Source organism: Coenobita brevimanus, chromosome 92, assembly GCF_032717465.1.
Source record: "Coenobita brevimanus isolate Jiangsu-jjx chromosome 92, ASM3271746v2, whole genome shotgun sequence".
Taxonomy (NCBI): Eukaryota; Metazoa; Arthropoda; class Malacostraca; order Decapoda; family Coenobitidae; genus Coenobita; species Coenobita brevimanus.
In genome coordinates this window covers 9,165,624-9,176,786 of record NC_137045.1, presented here as the reverse complement: position 1 = coordinate 9,176,786, position 11,163 = coordinate 9,165,624, and the positions used below count along the sequence as shown (strand labels likewise).

General features: G+C 40.0%; 1 protein-coding gene across 1 annotated transcript in view; it reads left to right on the top strand.

Moving 5' to 3' along the window:
* Positions 1 to 11,163, top strand: part of LOC145412071 (death-associated protein kinase 2-like) — a 61,194-nt gene that overhangs the window by 9,708 nt on the left and 40,323 nt on the right. The window contains exons 5-6 of the mRNA XM_080281989.1: positions 16 to 109; positions 10,841 to 10,993. Of these exons, the coding sequence (XP_080138115.1) occupies positions 16 to 109; positions 10,841 to 10,993 (247 nt within the window). The remainder of the gene's footprint in view (positions 1 to 15; positions 110 to 10,840; positions 10,994 to 11,163) is intronic.

Here is an 11,163-nt window from a genome sequence, read left to right as displayed (position 1 = left end):
CACCAAACTCCTCAGGCACGGCAGAGTTTGTGGCTCCGGAGATTGTCAACTATGAGCCGCTCTGCTTGGCTACTGACATGTGGGCCATTGGGGTTATAACGTACATCTTGTAAGTTTCCATGCTGCCCTCACATGCCATTCGTGACTTCCGTTGGTTATTTTGTCCCCTTTTTGGAAAAAAACAGCTTTTTGTAGTGTTTATATTTTTTGCTTATGAGGTTATGAGTGTTATCTTGCTAGAGCAATATAAATATTTCCAGTATTCAGTGATTGTCAGTTGGTTATTACCTGTATTTCAGATAGGTAGACATTCCATGAAATGAAGGTGTAGGGGAATGAAGTAGATAACTGGGAAGGCTTGATTTATCTAATGTGTGATGTGGGTGTGATTATACAGGGAATGAAGTACCAACACTTTTGATGGTGAATGGAGACACTGAGGGAGGTAGCGTAAAGACTTCACAAAGAAGGAAACATGTAGGTATATATGCATATCCACATGACATGGGTTACACACTTTGGTGATGCATTTCAGTCAGAGGAGTCTCTCTTAACAGATTAAGGTTATTCGGGATTATCCACAATAAAAAAGAATATGTATCATCCTTATGGAGTTAATATGGCAGTTAGTGGAATGATCCTATCCCATTGATATAGGAAGAGTGACTTAGTAATATGAAACAGGTTTTGTGTGAATAGGTTAATTTGGTGAATTGGGCTGAAAATTATAAATACTTGAATGATGAGGGAATGAATTTATAGACCATGTCACCGGGCAGCTTGTTCATAGCTTGTACACATTGTGTTTTCCATTACCAGTTTCTTGACCCTTCCTACTCCATTTTTAATGCCATGGTGGGAAACTGGGTTAGGTTTGCTTAACCAGAGCTTTGTGTTTGGTAGAGTGATGACGTGTAATATTACTTTTCATGTCTTGATAAAAGTGCTTTTCTTTGCATCTTGTTAAAGGAAAATTAACCATTATTAAACAACCAGGAGTGAAGACTCCCAGATAATTATTTAACCAGAACTCAAAATTCTCTTCACTGTTAACCCTTTAAGTCCGGGTCGGGTCTTAAGACGGGTTCTCTTGATGGATTCCGGGTCGGGACTTTTGAGTAAAAGAGCCTCAGGCAACGGGTGGCATCGTTTGATACCCCCAACCTTCCACGTTGCACTCAGAGGGGTCTGGGCTCTGACGTCATATGTAAACAAACCTGCTGGTACAAATGTACCGGGTTTTAGGGTGGATTTTTTTTTTATTTTCGCATTTTATGCTCAAATAATTACCTAAAAATGACTCATAAACCATAAGATAATTTTCTACAAACAAATATATGCCTAAAATCCTTCAAAAATATGCTGTAATAACAGTACATGTGACCGATTTTTTTTTCACGTCTGCAACGCGCGGAGGTTAGGCAGCGCGATTGTGTGTATCGTGGAGTTAGAGGGAAGTCTTCACTTTTCGCCCTCAGCACAGTATTCAGATGAGATGGCAGAACCGGACAGCAATTTGGAGAACTCTGAAGTGACTAGTAGACTTGATGAAGAGAGGGAAGTGCATGACATCACCGATTTTGAAGGATTTTCCGACAGTGATACACAAACTCCGTCAACCTCAGGGGTATCAGTGAGTAGTGCTGGCGTGAAACGTAAGTTATCGCCAGGTTTGGAGTACGATAGTGATGACCAGGAGAGTGGTAGTGACAGTGAGGGGATGGCACAGGAGAGTGGTAGTGACAGTGAGGGGATGGCAGACAGTGACAGTGATGGATTTATTCCCGTGAGTGACGAGAGTGATGATGATTCAGACCTAAGTGATGATGATGATGATCCCAGGGTGTGTGACCCTCCCCGTAGGCCTGGTGGTATTGGTAGTGCTGGTGGATCTGGGTTTATCTGGGCAAATGGTGATAGATTCATACCAAATTGCTATAGATTTGATGCAACTCACAGTGGAGTGACAAGGGCTGCTGGAGTAGACAAAAACAGTTCTGAAATGGAGTATTTTCTCCTGTTTTTTGATGGTGAAATTCTTGATTATTTGGTACAAGAAATAAGTTTTTCTAATAAGAAAAGAATGTTCTGTTCAAACTATAAGAAGAAGAAAAGTTTTGTTGAATGAGAGGAAATAAGTTCTGTTCTAATTACTGGTAGCATTAGTAAAGTTCAGAAGTTGAAATTACAATTTTTTGAATATGGAAACAAGTTCTGTTTTGAAAATAATTGTACACAGAAGCAAGAAATAAGTTTTTCTAATAAGGAAAGAATGTTCTGTTCAAGCTATAAGTGAAAACACCAGATAGAAAAAAGTTGTTTGTTTACTTTCTGCGGCATCCTCATGGATTACCCATACTGCATTCATCAGCTTCATCAGCTGTAATTTCAGTAATGGGTAGGTAAAATATATTTATTTTATTATTTTTATTGATATTTCATCATTATCCATCATCCCAAACACATAAATCATAAAAATATGACATGTCAAATTTCCCGAAACTTTTGCCTCCCGGGGCATGTCTGCGGATTCTGAATTGCCTCACAGAGGGGTTAAGAACTGTAATACAGCTTAAACCTGACTTGTGTATTACAGCCCTAATAATATACAGGAACTATTCAACTGTAGCATTGTGTGTATCATTAAGAAGGTTTGGGATCTTGTTATGATGTCTTCATTATTTTTTTTATTTCCTTTGTTTTTCATTCCTCCAATCATTATTTATTAAAAAAAAGAAAAAAAAAATTGTTCCAGGTGCATGTACATATAGTACATACTGTTTTACGTAGTTATATTCCGTAGTATTTGTTTCATTAATTTTATTGCAATATAGATATTAATACAGGCAAACCCCGATTTACACTACCTGTAGATGCGTTATCCCGGAGTAGTGATGAGGTAGAAATACCACCCTACCCCACCTGTTGTAGGCCTAACCCTGGTTTTGTGATGGGTTCTTATTTATATATTTATTTCTTTTACCAATTTTGATATATTAGACTTAAATTTTGTGTTAAGGATGATTTATAAACTGTTTTTATATCTACGTTAATGTGTTTTCAACACAAGTGGCTTGATCGCTGTCATTTGGGGTACGGATTCTCGACTTTCAGAGGAGGTACAAAACAGTGTGGACAACTAGATGACTCAGCAAAGAGTATTTTGTGTTTGACTTTCATCTAAACTATCATGGAATGCATAATAATAATTTTTGTTAAATATTAATACAGTAGTCCCTCATTTATATGGACGTGCAGTATCCAAGCATGTTCATTATCTAGGTGCTGGACCTTATCTCCATTAAACCATTATCCAAATTTACTTTGTATTATCCGGACGTAAAAGTTCCTGAGAACTTCGACCGGCCAGCCGACATGTTCAAACATTCGGTATTATGGCCACTGGGCTTGAGCTGTGAGCGGGAAGTAGGCTGTAACCCACAACCAGAGCTAAAATATCCATCCGACCCTGTACTGAATGGTCAAAGTCGCGTGCTCGTGTGATTACCCCCAACGAACCTCCAGCATCCGAGTAATACGGCTGTAGCCCACAATGAGTGTCAAAACGTCCGTACACATCCCCACTCAATGTCCAAAGTCGCACGGTCACTGGGCTAAGTCATTCCTAACAGCCCCTGAGGTTGTAACACGGACCGCAAGTCACGAGTACATGTTCGGTGACAGTGGCTGTCTGCCTCTCTACCAAATGTCGAAAGTCCCCCGGTCACTGTGAGTTGTGTTTCCGCATTGCCACTCAGCATCTAACAGACTGCAAACCACGAGCATATGTACGGTAAAGGCATTCGTCCTCCTTGTGACAGAAAGGGGAGAATTCTGCCCAGAGCCTCACATCTCCTCCCCTCCAGCCCCTACCCCATACCCTCCTGGCTCTCCCCTCACTCCCTCAGTCCCTACCCTCCTCCATGGTGATAACACTGATTCGTGAGTTTTTAAAGTGTTTTGCAATTTATTCTACTACCATTGGGTATACTGAAATTCTACAAAATCCATGAGAAAGCTCATGAAACTCTGCATCTAGACATATGCTTATCTCTTGGAAGGTGCTGGCAGAATTTTGCATTAGGATGGTGGGAAGTTATATGAAGGTAAGTTTTACTCCTGAACACTTTATTCTCACTGCATTCCTGTACTTTTGCTTATCAGTTTTGTGTTTATATTAGCTTATCATATACTGTAATATAAACACCACTGAAGATGATAGTATACCATTTATACCATTATAACCAATTTCCGGTGGCATATTTGGCCATGGAATTTTTTTTGAGCCCTGGGAGCAATCACTCATTACAGATAATTGATTTTCAAACCATCTTCAGGTTTTTTTGTGGATTTTTGTTGTTTATGCATTGTTTTCCTGATTTTTAGCAGTAGTATGGATAATCCTACATGTGTTTTGATGTCTCAATATGGCAGAATGACCGGAAAACAGTGCCAAAATTAGGAGGGGTACTGTAGATACAGTAGTGTATAAGTTGGGTGTTTTTTGGTTTTCAGTGTTTCTTTTTCATGGTTTTCTTGGTGTTTAGCATTACTTTGGAAATTCCTGTGTGTGTTTTGATGTCTAAATATGGCAGATTGACCTGAAAACAATGCCAAAATTCAGAGGGGTAGTGTACATATGGTAGTATATAGGTGGGGTGTTTTTTAATTTTCAGTTTCTTTTTTTTTTCATGGTTTTCTTGGTGTTTGGCATTACTTTGGATATCCCTATTTGTGTTTTGGTGTCTAAGTATGGCAGATTGACCTGAAAACAGTGCCAAAATTAGGAGGGGGTATGGTAATGTATAGGTAGGTTATTTTTTGGTTTTCAGTATTTTTTTTGCATGGTTTCTGTGGTGTTGAAAATTATTTTGGATAATCTGTGTCTGTTATGATGTCAGAATATGGCAGAATGACTGGAAAACACTTTCAAAATGAGAAGGGGTACTGTACATAACAGTAGTGTATAGGTACTGTAGGGTGTTTATTGGTTTTGTGGTTTTCCTGCATAGTTTTCTTGGTGTTTAGCATTACTTTGGATATTCCAAATGTTGTAATATGTAATGTTGAAATATGTCTGAATGATTGGAAAACACTGCCAAATTAAGCATAAGTACAGTACAAATAGATTAGGTGGTTGGAGGTTGGGTATAGGTAGGGTCTGGGTATGGTAGGGGAATAGTGTTCATTATCTGGATGTTGCCACTACCCGGACATGCCTTTGGCTCTATTACTTCCGGATAAATGAGGGATTTCTGTAATTATGAAAACCTTAGAGTAAATATTTCATGTATTGATGAAAGCTGTGACATCGACAAATCTTGTGTTTACATTCGGGCTGTTCAAGGAAAAACGCTTAGAAAATACAAAGGAATTTCTGTATAAATGTTGGAAAATAAGAGAGAAGAAAATAAAGGAGCTCAACAACCAGAACAGTAGCTAAAACAATTTCTTGGCTGTTGAAAAGGCTATCCTGATCACATCATCGATCGATAAATCATGTGTCTGCATTCGGGTTGTTCAAGAGAAAATGCTTGAAAATACAAAGGAATTTCTAAATAAATGTTGGAAAATAAGAGAGAAGATAATAAAGGAGCTCAGCCACCAAAACAGTAACAAAAGCAACATAAAGAGGGGCCGTTGAAAACGCTATCTCGATTGCATCATTGATCGCATTCCCCTTCAAGAGAATTCCCCATCAAAACATCAGTTATTCTCCGTCACAACGGTTCACACCTTGGACGATTCTGCATCATTCATACATTATTATTATGCATAACAGATGTTTATTTAATTGTCCCGGGACCGTCTAAAGGTGGGATTGTATACGGTGCTGCTGCTTCTTCTCTACTGAGTTTGAATTCGAGTTGGAGAGTGCATTCTCAAGTGACCTTGACTGGGTACAAACGAGGGGAACTGGTTTTAGGCTTAGGTTAGTTTCGTTTACAGTTGTTAGGCCATGTAGATTGGCTTTAAACTTTTTTTTGGATTCATTTGGATGTGCAGCATGTGATGTGGTGTGTGGAAGGAAGAGAAGACGGAGGGGGGTGCAAGGAACAGCGTGGTGGACTGAAGAGGTGAAACAGGCTGTGGCACAAAAGAAGAAAGCATACAATGAATGGATGAGAAATAGGAGCGTGGAAGAGGTTGACAGGCGGAAGAGAGAGTTATATGTAGAAAGAAAGAGAGAGGTGAAAAGATTAGTAAGAGAGAGTAAGAAGAGAGTGGATGAGGAATTTGGAAGAAATTTGAGTGTAAAGTGGAGGGACTGTAAGAAAATGTTCTGGAGAGAGGTGAAAAGAGTAAGACAGGGTGGAAGTGAAGTTAGCAGGGGAGTGAAAGATAAAAATGGTAAATTACTAGTGGAGAAGGGAGAAAAAGTGAGCAGATGGAGAGAACACTTTAAGGAATTGTTGAACGTAGAGGATGGAAGTATTGCGAGTATAAGTGGCTGGGGAATGGCTGGGAGAAGGAGGGAGGTGAGAAGACAGGAAGAAATCTTTAGGATAGAAGTTGTGGAAGCAATGAAGAAAGTTAAATCAGGGAAAGCCCCAGGAATTGATGGAGTGTGTGGTGAAATGCTGAAGCATGGGGGAGAGATAGTAGTAGAATGGATGTGGAAGATGTGCAGATTGGCCTGGGAGGAAGGTAGAGTCCCGGAGGATTGGAAGTCAGGTATAATTATTCCCTTGTACAAAGGAAAAGGGGAAAAAGAAGTGTGTGGTAATCATAGGGGCATTTGTCTTCATAGTATGATAGGAAAAGTGTATGGTAGGATACTTATTGACAGAGTTAGAGAAAGAACAGAGAAATTAGTTGGAGAAGAACAGGGAGGCTTTAGGAAGGGAAGAGGTTGTGTAGATCAGATATTCATTCTCAGATCTTTAGTGGAAAAGTTTCTAGAGAAGGGAAAGAAGTTGTATGCGGCTTTCATGGATTTGGAGAAAGCATATGACAGGGTGGATAGACAAGGATTGTGGAAAGTGTTAAGAATATATGGAGTAGATGGAAAGTTGTTGAATGCTGTGAAGAGTATGTACGATGGTGCGAAGGCTGCAGTGTGTGTGGATGGTGAACTAAGTGAATTTTTCTCTTTGAAGGTTGGGTTGAAACAGGGATGTGTCATGTCTCCATGGTTGTTCAATCTGTACATGGATGGGGTAATAAAAGAGGTACAAGGTAGGGTAGTGGATGTTGGAGTGGCCCTGGTGAGAGAGGATAGTGTTTGGAAACTCCCTGTACTGTTGTTTGCAGATGATACTGTGTTGTTGAGTGAAGACGAAGGGGAGCTGCAAGGCCTGGTGGATGAGTTTGAGAGAGTGTGTAAGAAACGGAATCTAAAGGTGAATGTAGGGAAGAGTAAAGTGATGGTCTTTGAGAGAGGTGAAGTTAGTGAATGTACAGCGAGGTTGGATGGTGAGGAATTGGAAAATGTGAGTACGTTTAAGTACTTGGGTAGTGGGATGAGTAAGGATGGAGGTTTGGAGGGTGAAGTGCTTGAAAGGGTACAGCAGGGAAGAAAGGTTGCTGGTTCCTTGAAAGCAGTGATAAGAAACAGGGAAGTGAGCATGGAAGTGAAAAAGTTACTACATGACAGTATTGTGATACCAACTCTAACGTACGGAAGTGAAGCTTGGACGTTGTTGGAAGGACACAAGTCAAGAGTGAGAGCAGTGGAAATGAGTTATTTAAGAGGAGCCTGTGGAGTCACATGGAGAGACAGGCTGACGAATGAGGATATAAAGGAGCATTGTGGTGTTGATATGGATGTGATAGGAAACGTTATGAGGAACACACTGAGGTGGTTTGGCCATGTGGAGAGGATGGAGGGTGAAAGACTGACGAAGAGAGTGTATGTGAGTGAGGTGGAGGGGGAAAGGGGGAGGGGGAGGCCTAGGATGAGATGGAGGGATGGGGTGGAGAGGTATATGAGAGAGGGGGGTGTGAGTTGGGAGCAGGGGAGTGAAATGGTGGGGGACAGGGCGACTTGTAGGCGATTTGTTTGTGGCCACCCCAAACGGGATTGAGGCGTCTGGCAATAGATAGATAGATAGATTTGGATGGGTTTAGGACTTGGTTGGGGGGGAAACCCAAAGCTCAAAAACGCATCCCTATTCTTTACATGTTAAATCTACCCCAAGATATGATACCCTGCCTAGCAATGGATTTTTACTTAACCAATTGCATCGTTAAACCGGGGTATGCCAGTAGTTTGTTCATCAAGGTGACCTTTGAGACCTCATAGCAGATGCCACACTATATGTATTTCAGGTGTACATTAAGAATAAAACTTAACTAAAAATTATTTTATGCACTTTAGAGAGTGCAATGCCATAGAAATTATTTTTTTTTCCCCCAGAGTAGATATTAATATAGTATTATTTTGTTAAGGTGATCTTGATAGCTGTATGCAGATACTGTGCTATATACTGTAGATTTCAGATTTACTTGAAAAAAAAAAAAAAAAAAAAAAGCCTTAAAATAAAGAGGTTTTATACAGTCATCATAGAAATGCAGTATAAATTTATCTCTGTACAGTATTTTGAATGGCAGAACTAACTACTCATACTAAAAAACCTAGCACTTACATAGGATACATAATAGCTGAATGGGTAATTAGATCTTGTGCTGTAGATTTGATTGATTTTAGTATGGTAGTTTTATTTTGATAGCTTTCTGTAGTGTGTATTTCTGTGTAGTTCTTGTAGCTTGTGTTTCATCTTTACAGCATTTCACTTGTTCTCTAATAATATGTCCTTGTTGATCCCAAACATGTTCATTTCATACTCTAAACCTGTTAAGTTACCTTATATTGTTGATCCCATAACCCTATCCACTCATATGCTGATGACTCCACCCTTCACCTTTCCATTCGCTTTCCGTAGCGTCCATCTCAGCAGTTGCTTCAACAAATGAGATGAGGCTGTGGCATGCCTAATTTCTGGCCAGGCTCATAGCTTTGATTGGGGTAAAAATAACCTTGTTGTTTTTAATGCATCATTCAGTTCTCACATCTGTCAACCTGACAACATCTTCCACAGGAGTACCCTCTAATTTTTAATATTATCCAGCTCAATCCTGCATCATCTTTAAACATACTTAGGGTTTCATTCTCTCAGGATTTATCTTCGGAAGAACATATTACCTCTTGCAAAATCTGCTTCCAAGAGATTGGGTGTGCTAAGCTGATCCTTACCTTCTTTACCCCTACACAGTTGTTGACTTGATACCTGGGTTTTATTCACCCCTGTGTGGAGTACAACTCGCGCGTGCGGTGAGGCTCCCCACACACACAGCTCATCTCAACAGGGTGGAGTCAAAGGCTTTTCGTCTCATTAACTGTCATTCTCTTACTGGCTCCCTTCAACATCTGTCTCTTCGCCGCACTGTTGCATTTTTTTTTTTTGCTTCAATGGTCACTGCTCTTTTGAACTGTCTGTTTGCATCCTTTCATCATTACAGCGAGCATGTAACACTCGTCCAGCAACAAAGTCTCATCCTATTTCTGTCCAACTCTCTAATGTAAGAGGTAACTGCTACTCGCAGTCCTTCATGTATGTTACAGGTCAGCTCTTGAACTGTCTCCCACTGTCTGTTCCTACTGCCTATGATCTCCAGGCTTTCAAATGCAATGTGTACAGGCATCTCGAAATGAACGCATCTTGAATTTGGCTCTCTGTTGTCTTGTTTTTGTTTTTTCTTGGAGTGAGCAGTTTGTGGGCCCCTGGCATTTGGTTCCTTCTTCCTTGCATTAAAAAAAATGTAAAAGTTCAGAAGTTGTTAAGTTACCCTATATTGTTGATCCCATACATGTACTTTTCATACTCTAAACTTGTTCATCCATCCATCCATCCAGCATCCAATCCTACGTTATCCCATGAGGTGCATAGAAGCCTGGGGCTAGGCAAGTTGGTCCTGATATTGAAGATGAGAGTGACCAGCCTCACTCATCCCTGAGTGGCATTATGTGAGCAATAAACCTCAACCACTCGGATATAAACCTTCACCAGCTCAATCTAATTGGAGCGCCATAAATACTAACTTAACCTCCAGGCCCCAAAATTTGGTCATATGGTTACCACCCAGCATAGTAAATGGTTTCCTGGTATATAGGAATTCATTTGGCTTGTCACTCAGTGTAGAGTCACATTATGTTGTTGATCCCATATATGTTCTTTTCTGCTCAAAACTTGTTAAGTGACCTTGTATTTTTGCCCATATATTCCTTGAAACTCATGATTGCCCCTCATAGTTATCATTTCACATGCTCATAGTCTCATGTCTTGGTGTAGTTGGCCATCATCTCAACATTTTCTCTTCTCTTCCCATTTGTTCTTTCATTTACTGTTGATATCCTCATACAGATAGGCATACTTAATCACAACCTTCCCTCCTCCCATTTGACTGTCTTTCCTTACCCTCCTAATGTTCTCATACTAATAGCCATACTGATATTTAACTCATCTTTCCCCACCCTCTTGATATATGTATACTGATAGCCATACTAAACTTATCCCCTTCTACCCTCCTGATATTCCAAATTCTGATAGCCAGTACCTCCCTCTTTGTTTGCATTTGACTGTCAATTCCTGTTCTCCTGATATTCACATACTGATAGCCATGCTTCATCTCAGTACAGAACCTCTCCTTCCTCTCAAATACTAATTGCCTGTACCTTCCTCTCTGTTTGCATTTGACTATCCATTCTTACTATCCTGATACTCACATACTGATAGCCATACTTCATCTCATTACAGAACCTCTCCTTCCCCCCCCCCATGCCTTTCCCTATCCTCCTGATATCCACATACTAACCTTGTACCCTTCTTAAACTTATCAGAGTATCTGGATCATCACCATTCCTCGGAGACACACAACAAGAGACCTTCAATAATGTAACTGCAGTTGATTACACCTTTGAAACACAGCACTTTTCTGGCACTTCAGACCTTGCCAAGGACTTTATATGTCGCCTACTGGTCAAGGACTCAAGGTACAAATTGGACAGGGTAGTAGCAACTTCATTATATGAAGTATAGAATTTTTCTTGTATGCAGTGTTTTATCATATTTTTTGCTGTATTAAAGTTGTTTGTAGACAGATGGTGTTTATATTTATGGTGTTGGAAGGTGTTTTGCTTATGGTAAAGTTTGGTACAGAGTA